The sequence below is a fragment of the Strix uralensis genome, chromosome 1 (genome assembly GCF_047716275.1).
Source record: "Strix uralensis isolate ZFMK-TIS-50842 chromosome 1, bStrUra1, whole genome shotgun sequence".
Lineage (NCBI taxonomy): Eukaryota > Metazoa > Chordata > Aves > Strigiformes > Strigidae > Strix > Strix uralensis.
The window spans coordinates 80873501-80886314 of NC_133972.1; the positions used below are offsets into that span (position 1 = coordinate 80873501).

Here is a 12814-nt window from a genome sequence, read left to right on the forward strand (position 1 = left end):
CTTCTTGTTTTATGTCTGTACAAAACCTGTCACTATGGGGAGCAGGCCTATGACTTGTGCTACCACAAGGCAAATGTTAAACAATGAAGAAACAAAACTTGGGCTTAACAACCCTCCAGAAGAGATGAATGCTCCACATAGTCCCCTTGAGAAATTCAGAGCTGTTCTGTGCTAAATGCAAACTAAACCATGCATATGTATTGACCATATGTATTGACCAATTCAAGCATGCACCTGAATAAATCCAGAAGTAATTAAAAATCACCTAAATCCGAAGAAGTAAAAGAACCATGAGTGCTCATACTGTGTCATCTGAAAATGTTAGCTGGAATGCCAGTCCTCCCTTAAAAAACAATAAATTCTTTAACCTGAAATTCACTATCATTCAAGACCATTGCTAAGTAATAAATACGAAATTGGCTGGATTCCAGTAAGGTGCACTGCACCGGTTGAGCCCAAAACATTCTGACAAACACTCTTTCTGGAAAAAATCCAAAAGAACTCACACTAATAATTATTATTTTTCACTGACATTGTTTGTGATTACTTTGGTTATCTAATTTAACCAAAAACATTTCTACGAGAAAGCATGAGAGATGCTATCAAGGAAGGTGAATAGCGTGGTGTAGACAAAAGCAGAGAGATTAAGGGTTGTGGAAGTGCAATGTAGATAGCAACAAATAATCATCAGAGCACAGTATGAAACCTGTTTACTGAAGTGACATTATTTTATAGTCTGTTTAAAACTTCTGTTTTTTTCACCATAGATTAACTGACTGAATGTATTATCCAAGCCTTATGTCAGAAAAGGTGAGAAACTGCAAGAAGACATTGTAACAGATCTAGATGAGTCAATCAGATCTGGTGGGAGAAAAGGGGATAGTGGCATACACTAAAAGTCAAAGTGACACAGATGCATTTTGCTAGACTGCAAAGTTAGAGCTTGAAAGAACACCAACAGTTAAACTTTGTTAGGAGACAATGTGATTACGTATGACCTCCTAAAAGATAATACAGGGAGAGATGGAAAAGGGTCTTCCCTCCCTCAAAAGAGAAGGACATTACTATCTTAAAGAGATCCATGAGGAAAGTTTTGAGGTGAATTTTGCCTTTACTGGAACAGAATTTCCCTAGATGAAGAAAATCAGATCAGAAATCCTCCCTTAACAAAAGGATATATTAAGTACGTGCTGAAGTATTTTGGGAACAAGCAGACAAAAAACATGCTTGAAGTACTTAGCAATCTAACTGAGACCATCCTGAAAAAAACCTCTGTCCTTGATAAGTAAACCAGTCCTGCACAACAGTCAGCCTGCAAAGCAAATTACACACTGAGCAGCCAAAAGGCAGCATGTACATCCTGAAGTCTGGATGCTTACTGGGCCAAACTGGGATTGCTGAAGTGCTGGAGTTGTAGGAGGTGTAGTCCAACACTGGTAAACCCAAGTCTTATATGAGTTAACTGCTCTATGTTTATGCTGCCCTGAGTTCAGCAGCTTGGTAGGAGTCATTAGGTAGTTCATAAGTTTTTCACTAATGTTCATATTAATAAAGCCAGGCAGAGATTTACCCCAGTTAGACCATGGACATCATATGGAAAATGAGATATACTAACCTAGTGAAGGAACTAAGTCTGACGAGACATAGTGATGTAGTCCAAATACAAATGTTTCAGCAGTCATGCCATCTTGAATAGTGACTATGCTCTGAGCTGTGTCAGCTTCACTGTTTTTATGGAGAGAGTAAATCAAAATGGGAAACTGGTCCAGCTGATGGGTTTTCTTTGGTGGGTTATTTTTTAACTGGATCAATTCTCTGCTATGGTTCACTGCCCACACAAATACTGGTGCTGGCACAGCACAACATGCTATGCAAGGGTGAACACAAACAAGCAGAGGTAGAGACTGCTGCCACTTACAATACATCAAGGTCCAGAGAATCCCACACGTAAGAAAAATGTTTACTATGACATTTGATAGAGGGTGAAGCTCATGATGCAGTCTTTTGCTTACTAGGACCATTAATAGTTTCACTTTCCTCTGTCAGCCAAAAAAATGCGTAGGGACCTAATATCTTCCACTAACCCTCTGTCAACTTTCGCTTTAACGTGCTAATAGATGCACATTACTATTGCTTTATAACTCACTTCCTAGCGGAGCAAGCTAACAGCCCCATTTATACCTACTTACAGAGATACTTTCTGCAATATAAGAGTAAAACATTTTAGCAATATAAACAGCCCAAGACAGAAAGCGTACCAAATCCCTCAGAGGCTGTGACAGAAAGCGAAACAAATCCCTCGGAGGCAATGTGTTAATGCTTTAATGTCTTAAGCTGATGTAACAAAGCACTGCAGCTGAAGGAAGCAATCCTACTGCCTGTCAGGCTCCCTTACATCTCCCTCCTTGGCACCGACACGAGCCTGCATTCAGCTATGTGATGAAAAGGATCAGGGGTTTGATCTGGGTCACAATTAACCTTTATTCACTTACTTACTTGGTTTTGCCTGGTTAATTGTAACTCAGATCAAACCCCTGAACTGGTTCAATGCTTGGCCATGAAAACAGCCATGTCAGCAGAAAAGAAGGCATGGGAGTGAACCAGGAGGGACTGAGGAAAATAGAAAGACTGCTCCTTTCAGGAGCAGTGTTTGCTTATCCTGGCCTAAAGTTTAAACTGTGAAATGATGGCCCAAAATACCTTTTTTTTTTTTTTTTTTAAAGTGGAAGTACAAAAAGTAGGAGTGCCAGCTCTTTGGCAAAAGGGTCTGACAAGCCCACAGCCAACACCTGCATTATTTAATGATTCAGGAAACTAAAAAGGACTCCAGCTTAGGAAGATTTTCATTCCTTTAATTAACAACAATTCTGTTGTAAGTTGATTCATATGTAAAATAAGACTCCTGTAACCACATCTCCTGACTGAACTCCTGCCAATAATGTTTCTTTCCCAGGTGCTCTTGGTGTGAAAAACTGATCCAACCCAACATACCACTGTAGATGCATTCAAACAGTACCTTCTCATTTCCTGCATTTTGCAGATTATTTTTAAGTGGATATATTGCCTGTCCTGGCAAACATGATATGACATGTAACCTTTCACAAATAATTGTAGCACTTCAGAACAGCAGGATGAGAATGTACATTCCATAGATTGTTGTTAGGAATTGCAAATCTACAACATATTTAAAAACATGCAGGTCTTTCAAAAGTTAAATATATAGATTTGCTGGTTACCAGGTAAACCTCCACAAAATCTCTTTGAGAATGTTTTGTATGTTATCTCCTAAAAAAAATACTATTTGTAATTGCACTTTTGTTTCTATTCTGGTTAAATATCTTAAGAATAATATTCCTATGCAGTTTAAATGTTCAGTCAATACACTGTGCAACCTGCTGAGGAAAGCATAGCAGTTTCTGAACACCAACACTAGTTACACAGAGAAGCCTCAAAACAAGATTACCAAAAGTTTATTTAAACACACAACAGTGACCTGTAAGAGCAGCTAAGTGCTGGTGATAAGAAGCCCAAAAGTTATTATGATTACAGAGTATACAGCTTTCTCCTGTTTCTGAATACTGGAAGCAAATGGTGAATGACCAAAGTAAAAAGGAATCTGCCCAGGTTCTACCTAAGGAAAATTGTACTAGACTCTGCACAACACAGACACCCCCTGTAGCTGTATTGTAAAGGGATCTGAAAGACTGTACAGTGAAATACTGAGAGAAAATATTGAGACACACTACAGCACACAGAGAGGAGGACTAAGCAATAAAAACACAATGTGACAGCTAACTTTATGACACATGTGAGGCAAGTTCTTTAGTAGGGGCAAAGTGCCTAAATAATTACAGTGCTTTTCAGACATGAGCCTTAGCCCTTCAGATCCTCATTTGTGAAAATATTTCAGTGAGGTTGGTCTAAACTTGTAGGACAGCACATATGATCTTCATAAAAATGATGTGTGTTGTCCAGCTTCACTGAACGTTGAAAGTTTTGGAAGGATTCATAATTCAAAATAGAAGAGATGATGGGTTTTATTAGATGAGGATAATCTGCAGGTAGATGGGGTAAGTTAATTTGCACTCATGGTAAAAGAACTGCAATGATTTGGAGTAGCAAGGATGTTTTTGGATGGAACGTTATTGTGGAGTGTGAGAAGAGAGAGACAACTCAAGGCATGCACCAGGTGGTCAGTGGAGGTGATTACTGAGAATTGAGTGCTACGAACTTGGTATTTTAGATCCAGACTAAGGATAATGCTTCAAAAAGGCTATTCCTCCAGAATTACTGATAGCCTGAGAATTAACCAGCAATCCAGCCCAGAAAAGTGGAGTAGAGCACTGTATAATTACTTAGCTCCTGATTAGAGTTCATGTTTATATTTCTCTGTCAATAAAAATCTCTGCTTAAGTAAATGGGTCCAAGTCTAATTTCTTCTTGGGCGTCTGGAACTGAGCGTACCTTTCATGCCGAGGTAAGAACATGGCCCACATAAACAGGGGTTTCCAAACCAGGCTTATAAAGACATTAGTGATTAATGCCCTTTGCTAACACTGTAGTTTCCTACATTGTAGCAGCAGAACTATGAGAACCTCTCTCCCACAGGTCTGAAATGGCTTGTCATCATCAATGCAAAAAACATGATAATATCATGACACAAGTAAGTCCTGCAGGATTTATTGGACTGATTTTCAAGGGGAAGGTGAATAAATCATCAAGATAACTTTCTGTTAAATATGTATTAAAGTTCCCTGTAGTGATAATGCAAAACCATTTGCCATGGAAATCAAATGCTGAATAATAAAGTACCCGACACATCTGCTTCCCAGATAAACAATTTCTATCAAAGAGAGAACAGCTGCCTTGTCATGGTAAGGGATGACAAATATTCAACTCCTTAATACTGAGTTCAGTTCAGTGACATTACAGAAAGTATATTTTAGAAAATCTATGGGAAAAAAATGTCAAACACCCAACATAAAGACTGCAGAAATTATTGCAAAGATGCCAGAATTATCATTACAGCAAAAAAGATCATGCTGGTCAGATTGTAGAATATTTTGCAATCCTGAAGAAACTGGAGATGCAGATGATACAGTGACCACCTTGATGTATCGGAATCAGCTCCCATGATGTCAGCACCATTCCCCCCTTTCATGCAAAAACACTTTTTGCGTAAAAAGTGTTTGTTACGCAAAACACTTTTCGTTCAGGCTTGTATCAACATGTCAAAGAACCTGCAATTATGCTGAAACACACAGCACGTGGGTATACATTACAACAGCCAAACCCCTCATTCTGCAACCAAAACATCAGGATCCAGTGGTCTGAAAACTTACTGCGTGATTTTGTGTTTCGTAATAAGGGCACAATAGTTTCTCTGGCATATACATAGCTTATAGTTATTATGACAGGACATATACAGTAAAATGCACTCATTCACATATACAGAAGCCCAGAACAAAAATATGTAACACTAAGCCATATTTAAATCCCATCCTGTGAGGTATGTGACACTGCTCCCCCAAGATCCCACTTCCAGGAGTAAAAATACATTGCAAAGAATAAACAGTTAAAGACATGCTAAGGAAATAAATAATATCATGTATGTAAGAAAAAGGTAATACCACCAATGGAATAGAAAAATGTTGATGTGACATGCTATTCACAAAATGCTTTTTCAATATTTTAGCTCACCTGAGCAGTCAAATGAATGCTAAGTGACTAAGTAGTTGAAAGGAAGACAAGAAAAAATAGAGAAGAAAAAAGGAACATCTGGAGGTATAGGTTTCTAGAGACAGACACACACAGCAAACTGCACTCTGGTAGACAACAATACCTGGAATGTGACATGTATCTTACAGAGGTGATGAGAAAAAGAAGTCACTGCAGTTACCATTTCTCTATGACCCTTTCTGGTGAGCGCTGCATACAGCTGGTGTCTGTATTTAATTTCTAAAGCATACAATCCATCTTTGACTGAATGCAGAGATGCCTTTTTGCTGTCTTCAGGTAGGACTGGAAACCATTCATTCTCAGAAGTTCCAGTGTGACTTTATTAAAAAGGCAGGTCTACTTAAACTAAAGTACATTCAACAGAAAGAAATTAAGACAAATAAAATCTAAGCTATTAATCTCAGGTATTTAACAGCAAAAGCTTTCTGCAAGTGGTATTGCGTGAGAAGGAAGCTCCCCCAAAAAGCACAGCTGCTGTGATTTGTATTCACCTGCAGAGAGGCAACAGAAAACATACTGCAAGAGACTCTTTTGCCTTGGGATTGAAATGGGTGAGCTGGGACTAATGGGTCTCTTTCATTACTGTTAGTTATCTTCAACTAAGCAAATATATAAAAGGTTCTTATGTTTTTAAGAGGGTAATACTTTAAAGGCAAGGAGAATTCAGAAATGCGCTTTTTTTCCTCCTCTTGTAGCTTCTAGACAGTAGCACAAAATGAGAAGCTGTACTATTTTGAACTAAAGGAAAGAATATGAGAATTTTACACAGGGATTAAAATGTAGCCAAGAAAAACCCTTCATCTTACCATTAACAATAAATTGCTAGAAAGGGCATTGTCATTAGGGACTTGTTTGTCAAACAAAAAATCTGAAGCAACTTACTAAATGAGTTCTCTAGGGAGTCCTCTCTAGAATCATTGCATTAGTGCTAACAATACTACTACAGTAAACTTTCTACTGATGTTCATTATATTACATTTCTGTAATGATTCTGGCCGTTTCAAATTACAAGACTGAAACTGTTGTGTGCATAAAGTTTCAGTAAAAAAAAAAAGTGTTGTTATTATTTGACAAAACAAATGCTAGCATTTTAGAGCCAAATTCTCCTTTCTTATTCACAGAAAGCCTCATTCCTGTACCTCAGAGCAAAATTTACCCATAGTTTAGTTTCATGCATTTGAAATACTGTCTCTGCCTAACAAGGTACAATAAAAAGCCATGAGTTTTGCTTGATTAGGGCTAAGTAAGGATATAGATCAACAATAGCATTTACTACAACACCTTCAGGAGGGCACTTCCAGTGTTCTACAAACGTGAATTAATTTCACCTCACAGCCTCGTGTAGCAGAGAAGGAAATTGCCACTGAGAGGCTAAAATGAAATAAATACCTATTCCAAGGTCAGCCAGAGGTGCAAACCAGGAAAGATTGTCTGAAACTGAGAAATACTAGGCTTTTGGATCTGTAATCATAAGGAAAATACAAGGTGTATCAAGTCCAAGAAAACCCCACCTGTACTGGAAATCCAAGGCTATGTCAGAAAAAGTCAGCTATGTGTGATTTGACCAGGGTCACACATGACGACCTTTGCAGTATGAGGAAAAAAAAGTGCCGTCTCTAATGGTTATGTACACTTTTAGAAAACTGTAATCAAACATTTAAAGAGAACCCCACAATTCATTAACAGATTTGAAACATTTATCCTTGAAGGAGTTCTCAAAGTTTTAAATGCATTTACTTTTTTTGGAGGAAAAAACAAACCCCCCAAAAACCAAACCAGGACTAAAACGTGATTTTATTGGATGTGTTTTGAAAGGAGACTGACAGAGCTGAGTATCTGAATCGTGAAGATCTTCCCAGCACCTAACCAAACACAGAAACATCTTTCACAGAGCAGATAATATTGGCAAGGAAAAATTAAATATACCCTCAAGGATCTGAAGCTGAAAGAGCAAAAGCTCAGCAATAAGTAGTGGTATCTTTTACGTTAGATGCGGCAGACGCTACCGTTTACTCCACCCTTAGGCAGCACCAACCCTACCGAGGTAGACAGGAGGCTATTCAGCAGCCCGACAGGTGATTCGCGTGGAAAAACGACGACACAAACATTTTTAAGAGCTACCTAGCATACAGAAATATAAAGATAGTACAAGTAGCGGCCATGATTAATAACGCGATGTCCATTACAAGGCACTTTGGGGGGCCTGGGCCGAGTCCATGACTTTTGCCCGTGGAGGGGCTCTGGTTTCACGCCCGTTCACCCTCCGGGCCCGCCCTGGCGCCTGCGGCTGCAGGCCCAGCGCCCCACGGCCCGGCTGGTTGCTGACCCCGAAGCGCCTTTGCCAGGGCACGGCTCCAGGGCGCTGCCCCGCGCCTGGGGCGCCTTGTGGAGGCGGCTGAGGGGATCTGCCGCCCGGCCGCTCCCGCGCCGCCGCCTCAGGGCTCCCGCCAAGCCCGCCCCGGCCCCACAGCGACTGCCAGCGCTCTGCCCTCCCCGCGGCGGCCGTGGGCGGCGGCCACCGCCTCAGTCGGGGGCGCGGCGGCTCCGGAGGGGCGGGGTTTGCCGTCTCCTCCTCCCACTACCTCTGTTATGGCGGCGCCGGCCCTGACCTTTGTCCGCAGGCTGTGTCGGTGGCCGCTCCGCGAAATACGGTGAGCCCCCATCGCCTGTGCACTGTCCCAGTGGCTGGGGGCCCTAGTGCCGTCCTGCCGCGGGGAGGCACCGCTCCGCGACCCGCCGTCTCCCCGCCGCGCTCCCGGGGTGAGTGGCCGGCGGCGGGCCCCGGGCGGCCTTACCCTCCGCCGCGTCTGCCCGGCGGGGCCCCTCGCGGGGCCGGGGAGGCCGGGGGCGGGCGGCGGCGGGGCCGGGGGGCAGCGGGAGGGGTGGCCGCTGCCGTGGGCCTGGGCTGTCCCGTCTCCCTCCTGCCGGGGCCCGGCGCGGAACCGGGTGCCCTCCTGCCTGTGCCGCTCGGTGAACGGGGGTTCGCGGTCTCTGTGCGGCCCGAAGGGACGTGGTTAATGTGCAGGACGAGACGTCGCTTTCACCGTTGGGTGAGGGAGGTGGATTTCTGCGGAAGATGGGAACGCTTCCAGCCATACCGCCTGCCTTTTAAGTGACTGGACACACAGTGGAGGTGGGAAACCTGCACCTGTTACCTTCCTCAGGCAGTGTCTGCACTCTTCTATTTTTGTCTCTTGAGGCAAATATTTGACCACCAAAGAAATTGCTGGTCAGGCTGTGGGTAAGGCATCTGAAACTCTACTGAAATACAGAGAAGAACCTGTGATTCTGTGCTTTCTTGCGGTTTCACCTGTCAGTCCCACAAAAACTAGCTTAACTGTGTGTCCAACTAATTGAGGCTTCTTGATAAGAGTACTCCAGCTTTCCAAATAGTGATATAATATTGCCTGTGGTATGCCTTTAATACATACCATTTTTAAGCTGTTTCCAAATAAAGCATCATATGCAGTAGTGTGTGCTGTGGCAGCTCTGCATTGCCAGCGTCAGTTGGGTTGTGGGAAGTAGAAAGGATGGCTTGAGGACAGGCTGGGAGAGTTGGGGTTGTTCTGCCTGGAAAAGAGAAGGCTCAGGGGAGACCTTATAGCGGCTTTCCAGTACTTAAAGGGGGCCTACAGGAAAGATGGGGAGGGACTCTTTATCAGGGAGCATAGTGACAGAATGAGGGGTAATGGTTTTAGGCTGAAAGAGGGTAGATCTAGATTAGGTATAAGGAAAAAATTTTTTACTGTGAGGGTGGTGAGACACGGGCACATGTTTCCCAGAGAAGTTGTGGCTGCCCCGTCCCTGGCAGTGTTCAAGGCCAGGTTGGACGGGGCTTTGAGCAACCTGATCTAGTGGAAGGTGTCCCTGCACATGGCAGGGGGGTTGGAACTGGATGATCTTTAAGGTCCCGTCCAACCCAAACCATTCTATGATTCTGTGACTTGCAAGTAGCCTTAGAATTGCATGATTGACACTTTTATTGAAAATAGTGAAATTGGAACTTCTGCTATGTGTTTCTTATTCATACACAGACAATTTTAAAGTATGTCAATTTATAGAATTTCCTCTTGCAATCAAAAATACTTTGAGTATTTATTAAGCTATTTGGTGTGTTATGTATAGTCGCTCAGCAAGTTCCTAAGTAGAATAGTGAAGCAGCCATCGTCATACAATAAAGACCTGTGATTGTTAACAACATGCAAATTCAACTGTTACAATGCAGGCTTTCATAAGTGAGATACTTTTACTCAGGTATCTAAGTATTTCCATTAGACATGAGTGCATCTTGCCCGGAAAACTCTAGTCATTTATGGATTAAATTGTAATAATTTTTTTCCCAAAGCTTTGTGCAAAATTATTTGAAGTATGTATATGAACATCTTAAGATACAGGGAGAAACAAAAGAATACAGATTGTGTGATCAGCATGACTTCTGCTCTCATTTTAAAAAAAAAAACAACTCTTTAGGCAAGCTTTCTACAGATAAATAATATTAATTTAATATAGCTAAATTGTTACAATGAGAGGGAGAGAAAGCAATTCTAGATTGGAAAACATGTAAAAGACTGGCCTGCTGGACATCATTAGGCTAGTGAAGTCAGATGTATTTGGAATGATGAGATTCTGTATGTGAAATAAGGTCATAAACGTTAATAATGGGTTAATTTTTTAGTTTATAATCAGATATAACACAGAAAAGGGTGCAATTTTTCCAGTGGTGCAACACCAGACAGGTGGGCTTTATCTTCTATATCAGCAGTATACTAGCAGAATTGTATCAAAGACACTGGCAGCCTTGCTGTGCTAATGAATTTAGGAAGCTTTTTTTTGCAGTCTGAATTGGAAAAAGAGGCACATCCTTGGAGCACTGGGAGAGGAAGACTCATGCAAATATAAGGGCAAAATGTAAGAATTCCTCTTACTTTGTTGTTTCGGGGGTTTTTTTTTCCTAAGCAGGACATTCCTAATACTTTCAGACATGGAGTTGTGAGTTCCACAGGCTTTTCTCCCACTTCTTGTGCTGCTCTGTTGCAATATGTAATTTTTCCAGGTTTGAGTTTGTCTGAGGAGTGGGAACGCTGACACAAATGCACAGTCAGAAGAGTTTTACTGGGGCTGTACCCATTTGACTGTCTTTGTGTTCAGCTGTTTTGAGATCGGAGGCCCCACAATTCTGCTGCTGTGGGGCCGTATCTGTGTTTACGGCAGGTCAGACCACTGGGCGCAGAACGTTTGCTGCTGGGAAATCTGCATCCGCATTGGGGGATCCATCCATCGGGGGGTTCCTTCAGGCTAGTTGTATGATCGCAGCACTGAATGCCTATCAGTGGCTGGAGGACATCTCCTGATTTTATGTAATGTGGAAGGGATCTAAGGTGTAAGTGCCAAGTCATCTCTGCCGCACAAACCCAGGGGAATGGAGTTGGAAACGAGCACTCTCCTGGTCCAAACTAAGGCAGTAACATAGTCACACCCTAAATTATTAGTGTGTTCCTTGGTAGAGGTATCTCAGCAACTTTAAAGGCGGTCAGATTTTACCAAAGACCAATCTTTCCATGAGCAGCTTCTCTTTTATTTCTCAACAGCTCTGAAGAGCCTTTTTCAGAGGAGCATTATTAAATGCTGGTCTTTTTTTAAAGTGGATTGACAAACAGTTAATTTTTCTCTTAAACTGTTGGCTTGTCCTGGCTCATGTGGCCTTGTTGGTGTTTGCCCATTCCTGGAATACTTCCTGCTTACAGTAAATCTGTCTTTATTACAGTATCTGCTCTTCAGCTTGGGAGGCAGCAGTCCTAAGGGTTTGAGTTCACTTCCATCCTGGTTCTTGAGCAGTGTCCCAAATATCTTCTTGGCTTCCCTGCATCATCTCATGACAAGACATCTGCATGTTTACAGCCCACCCACACAGCAGGGACTCAGGTGCTATTAAGTCCCAGCATAATATGCAACAGTCCTTATTCAGTCTGTGCAGCTCTTTTCTACTTCTGTCTGGGAATTAATTGAACCTGCTCTCTGAATTGCTTATCCTTTCCTTGGTAGTGCAGTTGCATTCTTTGGTCATTATATCAAGGGCCCGTTGATACATTTACAGCAAAGCAGGACATCATAACCCTTGCATCTCCTCCTTTTCTTGTCTCTGCAGACCTTACAGCTGTTTTCTGCCTTCCCTCCCACCGTGTTAACTAAACCAGTCAGATGTAAGGCCCTGGGAAAAGGCCCAGGGATTTGTCTTTGCCCTGGAACTGTGTGCATTATGAGGAAACTCCTCTGTTGAGGGTGGAGGAAGAACTGATCTCTTGCAGCTGAGAGATTTTTTTCTGGCTGTGCTCTGGGGCCTCTTCCAGTGAGAAAAGGCTTGGTATTCCAGGTCATTCCCTGAAAATACTTCTTTATTGCTGTTAATGGTCTCTTGACTACATCAAGAGTTTTTGTTTGCTTGTTTTTACTATGCGAGGAGGAGTAAACACTGCTACAGATACGCAATAAAGTTTCCTGCATTTGGGGATAATTCCCGATGTCAGCACACCCAGAACCCGTGTAAGCCTGGCCTTGTGGAAAACCTCTTTGAGGCTACTATCATCCTGGAGATGACCAGTAAGTTTGGTGGTATCCCTTCTTCTGTCCTCTTCCTTTTTTCCAGGTTTGGCCATAAGGAGCTGGTCGGCCTTGGAGTCTGCCTTGTGGGAAATGTCTAGTCCTTTCTGTCAATCCTATTCAGATAGCTGGGGTTGGATACGGACATGCAAATTTTAGTAGTTTTGTTCTGATATTGTCATGCTGGCTGAGCAAAAAGGACACTATTGCCTCTTCACTTCTTACCCACTTTCCCGCTGCCAGGCCCTATTTCTGTATTGCAGCAGCTGCTTTCCTTCTCTTTTGTACTGTCCACTGTCACCCCCAATCCAATCCCCTTTTATAAGGAGGAGGACTGGATTTTTGTAGTGTTGCTCTCAAGTAATATATCAGACTATATTCTTAAAACCCCAGTTTATTATCACTCCTGAGTCTTCTGTGGGTCTGTACCAAAACCTCTGGTGATGGCAGTAGAAGTTGCTTTTATGCCTGAAACTTT

The 12814-nt window shown here is 42.4% G+C and overlaps 1 protein-coding gene across 4 annotated transcripts in view; it reads left to right on the plus strand.

Moving 5' to 3' along the window:
- The first annotated feature begins 8278 nt into the window (after positions 1–8278).
- The window catches only part of ECI2 (enoyl-CoA delta isomerase 2), a 36121-nt gene continuing 31585 nt past the window's right edge, over positions 8279–12814 (plus strand). The window contains exon 1 of one of the 4 annotated variants that reach the window (XM_074872775.1): positions 8279–8390. In XM_074872775.1, coding sequence (XP_074728876.1) covers positions 8329–8390 — 62 coding nt within the window. In that variant the 5' untranslated portion in view covers positions 8279–8328. Of the gene's footprint in view, positions 8500–8850; positions 8873–12814 lie in introns of those variants that run through there. The other 3 variants (XM_074872764.1, XM_074872803.1, XM_074872812.1) reach the window with 3 other exon arrangements.